The sequence below is a fragment of the Chaetura pelagica genome, unplaced genomic scaffold (genome assembly GCF_000747805.2).
Source record: "Chaetura pelagica isolate M959 unplaced genomic scaffold, ChaPel_1.0 scaffold356, whole genome shotgun sequence".
Lineage (NCBI taxonomy): Eukaryota > Metazoa > Chordata > Aves > Apodiformes > Apodidae > Chaetura > Chaetura pelagica.
The window spans coordinates 7,242,244-7,256,995 of record NW_009953964.1 but is presented as its reverse complement, the minus strand read 5'-3'; the positions used below and the strand labels follow the sequence as shown (position 1 = coordinate 7,256,995).

The 14,752-nt window shown below is 37.9% G+C and overlaps 1 protein-coding gene across 1 annotated transcript in view; it reads right to left on the bottom strand.

Annotated features, from left to right (window-relative positions):
- The window catches only part of RNF145 (ring finger protein 145), a 33,557-nt gene extending 24,869 nt beyond the window's left edge, over positions 1-8,688 (bottom strand). Inside the window, exon 1 of the mRNA XM_010001997.1 lies at positions 8,505-8,688. Within this exon, the coding sequence (XP_010000299.1) occupies positions 8,505-8,688 (184 nt within the window). The remainder of the gene's footprint in view (positions 1-8,504) is intronic.
- Positions 8,689-14,752: the final 6,064 nt, after the last annotated feature.

Here is a 14,752-nt window from a genome sequence, read left to right as displayed (position 1 = left end):
CAGAAGAGAACACGATGTTGAGAACATAGAACCCTCTGTAGAGATTCTCCACACACAGGGATGTGCAGTTTGAGAAACAGCCATATTACTGGGTAACCTTTAGACATGGGTTAACAGTAACTAACACCCATTTTCACTGTAGATGTAGAGCGCAAAAAGCTGTGGATGGGTGGTCCCCTCCCTTGATTTATGCCATGCATACTATTTTTATTCTTGGGTCTTGGTTTAATGTCCCTTTTGACTAAGTACATTTCTGTTCAAGTGTAAGCAGCAGGCTCAGTGAAGCCCAATTCCTGCCCCAGTAAAATACTTAAAAAAAAAAAAAAAAATTAAAACAAGAGAGAATAAACTTACTCCTGAGTACAGTAGTACTACCCTATTGCCAGGCCACCAAGAAACAGAACTGCACTCTTAGGCTATCAGCTATAAGGAGCACATTCTGCCAATCTTACAAATACACAGACCTTCTACTCAGAACCTATTCAGGAGCACAGGGAAGTAGAGACCTTCTACTGCCTCTCATGCAAGATGGTACTGATGTAGGCCCCACTGGACAAAACAAACTGTAAAAACAATAAGCAAAAAAGCTAAGTGAAACACTGCCAGACAAGAACGTGTGTATTAACTAGCTCATGACCTCATTTACAACTTGTTGATTCAGCTAGATTAAAACCTCTCACAGTGCAATGCTCATTGTTACAGTAAGCAGCAGCTCACAGACTGCCTTTCAGCAGTCTCTCTGTTTCTGTACCACCAAGATGTTTCCCAGCTTCTCTCACCGCACACTACATCTTTGCCAACTCAGGTGTCTCTGTTTTATTGACATGCTGCATACAACACAGGCTTCTGGAGCATGATCAAAGTTGTACCTCTTTATGAAACATTTTAGTGCTCATTTGCATGATTACAGATCACTTGTGTCCACTTGACGTTATTATTCAAAGTTTCCTGCAGGTTTAGTAAAAAAATGAGAACTTTGCACATGAAAGACTTCATAACATTTCTTAATAAAACCGCATGTCCTCTTGAAGTGCCAGAAAGTAACAGTACAATTGCTTGGATGCTATCAGGAAATTCATTTGAGAGTTCTTAACTTCTTACTTACTCATATCCTGTGAGGGTAAAGGGTCCATCTTAGGATGACTTGCAAAGCAACTAGCTGTGAAGCAGCAAATTCATGAGCCACCAAAGCTCCTGTCTCTCCTTAGTCAATGCAGGATCAGTGCACTGTTAAGTTAGCCACTTCATTTCACCCCTAACTGTCCTCATTTCAGTTTATTCAGACAACTACCTGGCCACAACACAGAAGTACGAACAACACAGGAGAGATTTCTGAAAGACTGTATTTGGTGAGTCAAAAGTATTATAACAATTGGCACATTTATTTTCAGGGTGTCTAGTTCTCAGACACAATTTAGACAGACAATTACACAACAATTTAGACAGATTTAATAAGCTGTCTATCTATAGCAGCTATTTCTAGAGTGAATTAGTTTTTAAAGAAACTTTAGAGCTCATGGTACTTAAAAGCATGATGCGGAAGTTATGAGGATGATTCTGTGGCCTCTCCACTGGAGGTTAGCTCAAGCCCAGAAGAAACTTGAACACCAATTATTTTTAAGTCACATAAAAGGAGAGACAAAAAGCTCATGCACACTCTCAACACGTATTAAGCATCTCTGAAGGATAACTCAACCAAATGAGGTCTTCCAAACTGACTGGAACAGCTATTCTGTCCTGGGACTGAGACTAGTTCTTCATCTGCTCTGTTAAACAGGCAATGTCACACAGAACACCTCTGCCACCAGGCAAAATGACGTCACCTGCATCAGAGATGGCCCCAATACAAATTTTGCTCATACAAAATTCACTCCACTGAAATCAACCTAGAAGCCAAGCCATTCACAGTTCTTAATGCCAAAATCCCTATTAGTTTCAAGCAGCCACCAAGGCACCCGTACTTGCACTGCTGAGTACCTGTTCAAGGCAGGATAAGCACAGTAGGCTTGAAGATGAATTGTATTCTTGAGGAGTTATGTTTCTGCATGGCAGTGCCAAGGTACACCTCTTCCCCACCCTCCCACTCAGCCAGAGCTGCCCAAACAAACATTATTCACTCCACTTCAAGTTCTGTACTTCGAACTACTGTAGCAAATATTCTGCCCTCTAGAAAATATATTGAAAAATTAATTCTAAACTGAGAAAGTACACATTTAAACACACTTGCACAAATGAAAATTGTATTTACCCAGTATAACTATAAACAGAGATCAGAAATTCTGTTATCAACGTCTGCACGTCTCAGTGAAATTAAGACCAACAAAACAATTCACTCATTACTGGGGTACTGCCATCAATTTCAACAGCTGCTTCTTCCGTTTTTAAATGTGTTACAGATTGGGCACTCTTAAGTACAAATAACCCAAGAAATGAGCTCCTTACAGAGATTTGCAGTATTGTCTGAACAAATAAAACGGACTTTCGATTCTAGTTCTGCCATATGATTTACAGGCTGTTTCTATAACACTTAATATCTAATTATCAGAGTTCTGGGAATAATTACTGTCCTGGTTTGAGCCAGGATGAAGCCAATTTTTCTTTTTACTGATTTTTTTTTCCTTCAGTAAGCTTTCTTGTAACTAGCAACAGTGTGTTCTGCTAGGCTGATAAGACAGTGGAATGTTTTTCTAACTACTGAGGCTTCAAGGCTGCACCTGCACTCTGCCAGCTCAGACACTATGGGGAGATCTGTGACCCCCCCCGTAGGAGGCTGAGTTAGATGGACAGCAAAATTGGCCAAAGATATTCCATTCCATATATCTACGTAAGCTCAGAGGAAGGTCAGAGATCACAGAAGACAACTTCCTTCCTTCTTCTTCTCCCCTTCTCTTCCGTCCATGGCCGGCGTCCAGGGAGGACTCTGTTCATCCATCACCGTTGATCCTCAGGCTTGATCTCTCGTGACCCCCATAACTCTCTGCTTTCTCCAGCAGCAGCTCCGGGATTCCTCGGGACTCTTCCCAGTTCAGGGAAGTGCTGTGGGAGTTGCTGAGGGTGGGGGGTGGTGAGAGGCTTTTTGCCCATTCCTGAATATATCTGTACATAATTGTATATATTTTCTTGTATCATTCATTAGTGTTTTAATTAAAGCTGTGTAGTTTAGTTTTCAATCCAGCCAAGTCTCTCTCTTTTTCTCTCTCTCCTTCCCTACCTGGGTTGGGGGGAGGGGGGATCGAGAGCATTGTTGTCGGACCTGAGTCAAACTGTGACAATTACAATCATAGAGAACCTGAAGAGTACTGGAAAAGAACACAGAAGTGGAACTGTAAAAATATAAACAGTCACAGTGCATTCTCATTTATGAACACAAATTGCCATGTTGCCATGAGACTGATACACAGACTCAAGTGAACCTGAATTTTAAGCATCTCCTTTTATGCAAGCTGCTATTGGCCTTTTTCTTTTCTTAAATAGAAATGTAAGGGTGCAAAACCAGAGATATCACCTTTATACAGAGAGGTTACCTGACAGTATCTGTATGCTGAAAAAGCTGCTTAGTGAAATCCTCTGACACTATGAAAGCAGCAGAGAAATCATCAGAGTTGGAAAGAGAAAAAAAGGTTATGCAGTATTTTGAGCATGGCATACTTTCTATCCTCTTCTGTCTCTACCAAATACAGCATAGACTGCATTTTACACAAGGAAAGGATATGAAGACATAGCAAGTAATTTTTTTAAAAAGACCAAGTCCATGTCTGAAATTGCCTTTGGTTAAAAATAGCTTCAGTTCAAAATAGCAACACTTGGAAAATAGTTCTACTACCCATTTATCTAAATGCTGCTGTCAGGGAGACAGAAGACATGCAACAGCAAAACCAGGGATGCTGGGTTTGAGATTAATTTGAGCAGCACCTCAAAACTACATTTACACATTTAGCCATGCATCCTCTTCTCAAAAGTTTGGGAAATTTGTTTGCACAATGAAACAATTACTGCTTTCTTCTCACACTGAAGCTTAACATAGCACTTCTTACTGTGTTTGTAGCAGAGTACTGTCTCTTTCCTCTTAAGAGAAAAGGCACCACAAAAAGTGCAATCCAATAAAAGATCTTCTAATTAATGCACAAAAGTTTAATGAAAACTAGGCAGACCAAAGCAGAGAGAAATGGGCAAACACACGATGGCACTAAATTCAGAAGATTTCTCATCCTTTAAGCCTCCTTTTTGAAGGCAACATCCATAACAAGCAGTTCACACCCAGCAAGTGATGTGACCAAATGATTAAGGTATCAACCACACAGTTCAAGAAACTGTTATTACAAACAGGCTTGTGAAAAGATGACATAACTGTCACCTACTACAAATATTTTTAAAGTTTCCTTACGCTTTCTCCTGTAATTTATTTTTTTGTGTAATGACAAAGCATACCATTTAAGATAGAAAACTGCTCCTACTTTTATTCTTAGGTAAGAAAACACTATCTATTTAGGGCAGTTCCATGCCTGCAGTGTGACAGTGACTTGAATTCCAAGTCTGACTATGATTACAGGGTAAACTCTCCTCTTCCCATCTAGCTCACAGTATTTACCAGTCAGCACAAATAGCATTGCTTTGCCCTTCATAGAAGCAAATTATGTGGTTTCAACTGTTTCTACCTTCATCAGAAGAATGAAAAAAGAAGTGACTCTCTTCTCAGAGCTACTGTACAGGGAAGAAAACACTGAAGTCTGGCAGCAGCAGTGTGATCATTTACAAAAGAAGGAGAGGCTACTTTAAATTTATACAAAACAATGTCAATGAAATCTTGATGAATCCACGTTGTATCTCTAAGAGTTGTGGACAAAAAAGCTGGTTTGTTTTTAAAGCTTCTTTACCCCAGATTCTTCTACCTGTTACCAGACAGCATATCAACTGTCAAAATTGTATCTGGTAATACAGAACCCTGCACACAAAGCTATCACACATCCAAAAAAAAATAATAATGATGACTTGGAGTACTTGGGGAAGAGTCCTGGGACAGTACTGCTTATTGACAGGCTACTCCTAAGCACTACATGGACGAACTACAGAAAGCACTTTCATTCACAGTTCACATTTGCAAATAAGGCTAATAATTCAGGATTTTTCAATACTCTTAAAAGAAAAAAAAAAAAGGCATATATATTTTATTGTAAACAGATGGCATGAAAGAGCCAGACTACAGAACCAAACCTCACATGTGACTGCTTTCGGAGGATAAAAGAATTTTTACTATTTTTAATACAATTTCTGGTATGTGCATCTGAATTTGGGATGCAACCCTATTTTATCATCCAATTCTTGCCTGTTCTTACAGATATCCAGTGGATACAGCAAATTTAAAAAAAAAAAAAAACAAAACACAAAAAAACAAAACACGAAACCACCAAACAAAATCAAGTACACAGGTCGACTCCTTTTAATCCCAAGCATCTCTAGTAATTTTTAAATAAGTTCTTCAGTTATCTCGTAAATGTTCTGTAAGACATACCACAAGTACTTAAAGAAAAATATCAGCTATGATCAATCAAGTTTTAAACCTGAGGTGATCCTGTGACCATCAAGTATGAATTTGCACACAGAGAGAACACTTTTTTTTCGACCAGAGACATTCCTAGTTGTTGCTTAACATAAAGTTCGATGTCTGTCTTTCTAAGCACACTTGACAAACCTAGGAAAGTTTTAATGGTGCTTCTAGAAGATAATTAATCTGCAGTATCATGAAATAAAACAACACAAACTTTATACAGAGGAGCTAAAATGCACTTTGAAGACTACTGCTGGCCATTCTCACCTGAAGCAATAGTCACCAGAGTCATTTGTCAGGTAAAAGTTCAGGAACAGAATTACTTGGCAATTTTTCCTATATTAAATTAATCTGTTTACATTCACCAATTCTACCCAGAAATTCATCCCTGCTGTTTGCATTGCTTTATGCATATTGAGTTCAAGTTGAACTTGCGGTTGAGTGGTTATCAAGACTGAGTATTTTCCTTCACTAAAGCAGATAAGAGCTGTTTCATGAATAGATAAGAAAGGAGAGAGCAGTATCAGAGGACAAATTGCATCCTAGACTTTTATTACAGCCCCAGTACTGCTAACTGGAACATGAGTCACACTGTAACATCATTTCACTTGATCAAAAACAATTGGCTTTTCTAACTTCAAGTCAAATTGATGGAAGAAAAAGAGAGCATTTAAAACAGAAAAGATATTGCTGGTAAACCTCAGTTCTGAGCAAATTTCCAACTTTTGATCCTTAGTTCCAGGAATAGGTTTACTGTATCAAGATTGTTAAAGAGTTTATTGATTTTTATGGCTCTCTAATAAAATCATTCCTTGAACACCTGCTCAAGATAGATGGACCCAATTTCCTAAGCTGCTAGGAGCTCTTCTATGATACAGTACCTTAGTCTGCCTGTGTTAAAAAATTCAGTCATTGTTTGATACTGCAAAGCTGCCACAGCATTTGCTGATGCTGTGTTTCCTAGCTGCAAATATGATAAGATTTTTTTCCCTAAATAAAACAACTAGTAAGTCAAAACTTATCCATGGTAAGTTGTTATTTAAATTACACACTGACAGTTAACTTCCCCCAACATACCTTCAAAGAGCTTTAATTTCCAAAAGTGGTGGAAAAGCACTTTGTTTTCCTTACAAATCCAATTTGTATATTTTGAGACATCATTTTAATGAGGATTATACTGTAAAACTGATGCAATTAAATCTGTATAAAATCTTGTGTAGACATGCAAACTGATTTAGCCAAGCCTCACACTGACACAGCTTTAAAAAAAAACACAAAAAAACAACGCAAAACAATAACTAAGGAACTGAAAGAGATCAACTTTATTTGAAAAATACTAGCAAAGTTTTATCACTGAAAATTGTCTGAAAAATCTTTTCAAACAGGCAATGTGTTTGATAATTTAGAAGCCCTTCTTGATCAGCAACTACCAGTTGGAGCGGCAGAAGTACAGACAACCAATACTGTGAAAGCAAAGTAGTAAAAACAACTGCTGAGTGATTGTGTCCAGCACAAAAGTATAATTTTTACAAGAAGCACAAAGTCAGAATCCACTGGTTTAGTGCTAAAATAGCTTCCATGTGAGAAATAATTTGGTGACGATAGCCATCCTTTCTGTAGCTCATTTTATTGGTATATCTTGATGTACTTCAGCAAGGACAAGATTATCAAATGACTGCAAAGAAAGGCTGTGTTGCAGCTGGAAATTCCCACTGACATCTTGATAACCTACTGCACAACTGTTAGTTCTGCATTAGAAACTGATCTGATAAATGAATTCCTAAAAGATACTTGTGTACATCCAAGTGCATAAGAAAGCCAGCTGTAGTCACGTGCCACCAGACTCCTCCATCACATCCATCAGCAACAAACAAGTACTTTCTCCCACAAATATATGAAAGGGGTACAGAACTGTAACACCAGCTTTTTGCACTTAAAGTACATTGCTATCCCAGCATGAGTACAGTGAAGCCATAAGAAAGAAAGCCACGTGTTTTTAATGGCAATAAATAACCTCCAGGCAATAGACATTTAATAGGTTAAAAAAGAAAAAATCACAAGCCAATACTTCTGCAGTCAGGATCAAAAACCTGGACATGCTACTTCAAAAAACCACAGTCCTCCAACTACTTAACTAAAGGGTGTTTCCTTTAGCTGACTGCAGTACATCTTTATCCTCCAAAGCTATCTACTGGGAAGAAGCACTGCAGAGTGGGAAAATTATATGCTAGGCATTCCCCTCCAAGCTAGGCAGTACTCATGCAGATCGTCATTGGCTATCAACCTCAATAGCCTGGATCCAATCCCTAATTAACCCCATGCGCATTCACTAGATGAATCACATGCCCACCTGGAGAGCCGGTCTCAGAATATCAATCCTTTCATCTCCTAAACAAAGATGTCTAGCATTCCAGAGCTAGGCTTCCAGGCCAAGGTTTAAACCTCAGCCCCCTGAGCTGTGTTAGTAATTTTGTTCATTTATCTGCAATACAAGGACTCATTCTTACCTGCTCTAATCCACTCACAGCATATATATGCTGCAAACAGAAGAGCCATACCCATGCAGCACTGAAAGCTCACCTGCTGCTGCTGTGGTTAGAATCTGAAGCTTTCCGTGGTCTCTTGCCTAATGCTAATGCTATAAATTACAATACTTTTTGTCTGCACAGCGTTTCACAGCAGCTTTCTCATGAGTTAGACATAGTCCAAAGTCACTGTGCTATTCTTTCAGGGCATCAGCCGTTTGTATACAGACACCAGTTTTACTCCATTTACATATCAAGACTAAATAGCAAAGCTCCATGGAAAACTCTAGATAAGATTTCTTTACTCTTAACATGAACAGTCCCTGAAACAGAACTGTCATCAATATATTATCACGCTACTACCAAATTCTTAAAAGTCTAGTAGTAAGTAAAAAAGTATTTACTAGTTTTCTCTTGAACACATGTACACTTACCCACATAATGCATGTTAAGGGCCAAGTACTTGTACTGGAAGAGAGGGTTGTTGTGCAGGCTGCTTCTTTGGATCTGCTGGAAGAATGAGCTGACATCCCATCTGTACAAGACATCCAAGAGCATGATACTTGGGACCCTTAGGGCCACATTTAATACTGCCTCCAACTTCTCCTTTGCAGCCATCCTCTTCCCTTTCTGTGAATTGGCAGCAGACTGTAAATAGCACAAGACAGAGAGGAGTAATCAGATCAATCTCACTGTACAAACAGCTATTAGGCTTTGTGATCATATGAATGGGGCTTCCTGTGTGGCCACAAATGACTGAATGAATCAACTGAGTTAAATTCAAATCCAGACAGAATAGATTCTATTTTTGCTATATAGACGTCAATTTTTCCCCAGTGATACTGTAAAGTGGGGAAGGAGAGGCAGATTGATGACATCAAAATAGCCAGTATGCATCAAATAAACCTTCACACTTGCACTAATTTAGCAGCCAAGACCCCAGCATATTAGGTACTACATAACCAATAACATGATAGGCTTTGGAAGCAAGCACCTGATAAGCTTTAGAAATCAAACACCAACAAAATTAAAACACTTTACTTAGCTTAGCACTATTTCTATGCCTCTCAAGTTAAACAACCACAAACTAAAATAGTCCTTAAAACATTTTAGAATAATTTTTTTCAATGTAAATTGAAACAAGTAATTTTCCAATATCTAAGCTTTTGATAAATAATTTACGGCATTCATTAACCTCTGTGAATTTATATATTTCCAGAAGTTGAGAGCTGTGGGTTTTGAAGACTAGGACCAAGAATGAAACTATCCTACCCATATTGATGGAATTCACCACAAGGAATCATACAAACAAAAGACCATATCCTCACTCCAGAGTATTAGAAGGTTAACGTTAACTTAATTTTGAAGCTTGAGCTAAGAGGCTATGAATGATATAAGACAATTATGGGCACTTTTTCTTTAAAACAGGAAAAAAATGCTAGTCCACAACAGCATATCCAAGGAGATTTAGTCACAAACAGGACCAATTTGAAGAGCAAAAGGATCAGTTCTCACATACTGTCAAAAGCACTGCCTGCAGCCCAAACTGACAGTTGTTCCTAACTGAAATTTACTGGTTTTACCACATGCCACCTGGCCATCCTACAATTCAACCCAAGCTATCTGTCAGCCAACAACTATTTACACTGTATTAGAGAAGTCCAGTCCAAGCACTCAAGGCCAAGGTGAGGACAATCCAGCAAGCTTTTATCTACAAGCAGGTATTCAAAGAAGTAAAAAGAATTATCTGTAGCTCGAACAGTCCCCCAGTGATGTCAGGTTTAAGAAAAGGCTGCCAACCCCAATTATTAGGGGGACAATTTGAAAGAACTGCATCCACACTGAAGAAACTGAAAAAATCTGAACTTCAAAATGCACTTTTAAAATAAAGGTTTACAAGATTTTAGCCATGTTGTCCTGGGCCAATTTTGAAGTATCTGCAGTTGTGCAAGTTTTATACTATCAGGCCAACATGGAAGTACAGCATGAAATGAAATCATGCTCATACACAAAAATAAATATCTTTCTTGTTGCTTGAACACACACAACATTCACGTAGTTCACGTGCACACCTAAAGCCACACCTTGACACTTGTCAAGGCACAATGACATAAAAACAATTCAGCTCCAGAAGTCAAGACAGATCAAAACAGATCTGGCTCAGTAAACCACAGGTTACAGGGCTGCTGCCTGTCATTGTCTAGCTCACAGTCTAACTATTCAAGTTATGTAAATGGAGGCAGTTTTTACAGAGCTCTTGTGACAGCTCTACAAACCCCAAAGACAGCACGTCCTTCCCCTCACACAGGAAGCGCCTCCCAGCTACACTGTGCATCCCAGATGACAACAGTTTCATAGTGCTTCCCAAAATGAATGAAAACATCAGCCAGAAGACTACAAATATGTGGAATGAACAACCAAACCCACTGCCCAAGCAGCTTCTACTGGCATTTAAAATTTACTGTGAATAAAAGATGGGGTTTAAATGCATGGCATTGTATGAACAAAAGTTGGGAGTGACACAGATCGCACAGAAGCTTTCTCCAGACTTCCCGCTGAAATACAAGCCTATCTATGCTCAGAAGAGTTCATAGGCACACAGCTGAAATAATTAATATCAAAACATTTTAAATGTCCTGAAATTGCCAAGTTTGAAAAAATAATTAAAACTTTAAAATTAAGTTGCCCCTTGGTTTTTCTGCTAGGTTACCTTTCCAAGTGGATCAGGGCTTAAGGGTTGGCAGAAACTGACTTGCAAGTTTCCACTGTCACAAAAACACCCACATAAGGTGACAATGAGAATCTGATTTTAAATGACATTCTTGTACCTGTCAAACCTTTTCCAGTCATGAACAACCAAATTGTAGGACAAGAAGGAAATTTTCACTTGAACTTCCACTTTCCTTCTTTTCTCCAAATGCAGAATTCTACCCAACACCCTAATACTGAAAGTTAACTGAGGTTCAGCACATGAAAATTAAGCTGAAAAATGTTGCCTCCCAAATTCACACACGCAGACTTTAAAATCTAAGAGAACTGAAAAGTGCAGCTTTTATATTATCTATGGAAACCATCTACATTTCAAACTCTTAAAATGAAAACAAACTTTGAAAACCACATTACAGGCTATGAGAAGCAGCCACTGCAACTCTGCAGCATCTTCTGTCACTGACAAAGTGTTCAATAATAAGAAACCCTTTAAAATTAACTCCACTAGAAATGCGGATGTGTTAAATAAAGCTTCAGTTGTCACTGCTGCCAAGTTCTAACAGAACCTAATACAGGCAAGCAACAAAGTCCACTGCTGTAAGCTCATTATATTGTAAAGAGCTCTCACAATACGTTATTTTGATTGGTGTAAAAACAAACAAAAACCAAACAATCCACCATAACATTAAACCTCTAAAACCTTTAGATAAATGAATGAAGACAAGAGTTGCTGGATGCTCAGATGTTAGGAAAAAATTAGGTCATTCTTGTAAATAGCCAAAAAATGGACTTAAGAACAGGACTGGGAAGCCACTAGCTTGTGTTTCAAAATTTTTTTCCCATGATTTTTAACATCTCCCTGTTCCAAATCAGGGTAGATAAGAACAGTCTCAGGAAGAACTCTCGACTTCACATCCTAAGAAAGTGCAAGAACAGAGTTGTGCTATTTCGGTCAAAACTACTTTTTAAAAATATCCCACCATAAGTGATCAATTTACATGGAAACATTTTTTAACAACAAAGTCCTTATTGAAAAATCCTTCCCTCACCTGACATACCCATTTTGTCAAAAGCATATTCATGGCTAGTTTAAAAAAAACAAACAGTAGAATTAGTAAGACACATTTAAAAAAAAAAAATACTATCACAAGTCTCTCCCAGCTCATTCCATTAGCAGAACAGATTAGCAGTAAACCCAAAAAAAAACAAAAAAAAAAAACCCACTACAACACTCAAAGATAACACATTTTCCTTTAAATAGAATTTTCTTTCTGAGGTTTTGCCATCACATAAAAATTTTACCATTGCAACCGAAGCTGTGAATTATGCCACTTCAACCAGTGTAACTGTTGTTTATGCACCAACTTAAATAGAAATCTGTCATATCACAGGCAGAAAATACTGGTAAAGCAGTATAACAAGAGGCCACACAAAATCTGCATCTATTTATCCAAGCAGGTGCAAAATTACATTAACAGAGTAGAATTTCTACATGTAGAAAAACATTAATTCTAAAGTTACTCAATGGTTACAGAAATACACAGGAATAGCTGCAAATTTAAGAATTATTCTACTACTGCTGCCACCAAAAATCACCACAGAAAGATACAGCAATTTAATTTGGGATCAGAACTTCAAAACCAGACTTAATCCTGCAACATTCCGCCTAACATCTGTGAACAAGATGCTTGCTCTCTTACAGGATCACAACCTTGACTAAAAACCAAGAGAAACAATTTCAAATTCTGTTCCTCTCATCTATGAAACTAGTTACTTTAAATATGTCTCTTAACAAGCAGTCTTTGATCTGTAGCCTGGTTTCCACTTTCAATTATTTGTCAGGAATACATTCTGAAACTAAAAACATCACCAGGAAAAGCTTTTGTTTTCCTATACGGTAAATTTTGTGAGACAGATCTTGAAAAGCGGAAAAAAAGAAAAAAAACCCCACGCTAAAATATATAACTCCTACCTGGAACTATAGAAAAGTTCAATGTCACATGTTCAAAAACTAAAATTAGACCTATCAGCTGCATGGCATTTTTGCAGTCCCCAGAAGCCTTTCTTCTATATGCCTGCCCTGCTCATGGGAGGAGAAAGGAATTTGAAGTATAGTAGAATCCCTTCTTAAGAAACTTAGATGTCTGTGTCATCAGTTTGGGAGGGAGAAAACAAGAGAAGAAAAAGGAAGAAACAGGATGAAAAGGTTGATAAAATAGGCATTTAGAAAATAATTTTCCTGTGTGAACTTGTAAGAAAAAAAACCCCTAGAACTCCGGGGAGTACGTGACTCACCAGCTCATCAAAACATTTATTTCTCATGCAATCATCAGCAAGGAAAGCAAAAGATGTCTTGTTCCCATATAACTGAAATTGTCTAACAAGGACAGCACTAAGAAATGTCTGCTGAGGCCAGGTGCAATGAGCATACCAAGTGTACTAATAAAGCAGTGGAACATTGCAGATGTGTCCAGTAACACTGTCATTAGGATCCAATCAGGATTTCCAATAATACTCAGGTTTTGCAGTTCACTGGAGTAGTTCAGTAATTTCATGTAATAACCAGAGAGTACTTAGCTTTCAATTTAAAGGTTTAGAGAGTCGGTCAGCAAACAAACCACTTAACATTGCTATGTAACAAGTTAGCAAGAACTTTTTTTTTTTTTCTTTTTCCCCCCTCTCATCTGGTCTAACAATATGGATTCCTAGAGAGCTGCTCTGGTACCGTGACTGGACAACTTATTTCTACCTATAAAGGTACCTAAACAATATAATTCCTAAATTCCTACGCACCCAAAGCTCATTCAGTTGTGAACTGAGGCACAGCTAAGGTCAGTAATCCCAAACAAACAAGGAACATACTTTGCAAAAAAACAACCTTTACTGTAAAACAGATCTGGTCAAGTTCTTATCTGTTCACAGGAACATAAGTGAACACATATTCACATCAAATGCATATTAAAACCAGAAAAAAACAACTAGAATCAGTTAACTGTATAGAAAAAATAAAGGGCTACATTTCCAACTGTCATTAATTCTAGTAAGTTTTATATGAAGGAGGAGAAAATCAACTCGGTAAATGAGGATATGAGGATACATATCACAGAGCTGTTAAGTTAAAATTTTCTTTAAAGATTTATTTCTGGATTGATACAATATGAGCAGTTTCAGTACACTCTCAATTATATAGCAAGTGTATTATTTATAGACAGCCTGTAAAACATCCTGTGACTTTTATTTTTCATAACGAGCAGGTAAGACCAAGGAACTGAACTCAGGGACTAACACATGTTAACAGAGGTTAACAAATCCACCAGGTATGCAGTACCTTTGTGGATTCCTATAGGATTGGTGCTCTGCCTACATATGATCTATTCAAATCTAGTCACATTAACAGGGGCTACTTACTTTTTAGATCACAGATTTGCTGAGTTCAGTCAGGTACCTGAAAGACCTGACTCTAATTTATTAAAAAAATATATATTAAAAATTACTAATAATATATCCAAGTAAAATCTTCAGGGGAAAAAAAATATAGATTGATTCAATAAACAGAACTGTTCTGAAGTCCTTTTTTACTCTACAGCTTCTTGCCAGCCCAAGGTTTGGTTTATTAACTAGTTATTCAGCTTTTTTTTTTTACCTTTTTTTTCCATCACCGTCATGTTTTCAAGCCTACACCTACAAGCCTGCCTAACTACATTTGTATCAGCACATTCTGAGAAAATCTGGGCAGCAATCCCAAAGTGCCTCTGCAGAGGATAGAACACCCAGAGGACCTGCACACAGAGCATTAGTGACAGCCCAAGATGATGCAGTCTGTGACAACCCACCTCAGAGAGCTGGATCACAGGAAAACCAGACACACAAGTAAAGCTGGTGTACCCCATCAACCTCAAAAAAAAACAACCCTGCAACCCAAACGTCCTACCACAATGAAGTTACATGACAGGATGAAATATATTTCATCCTC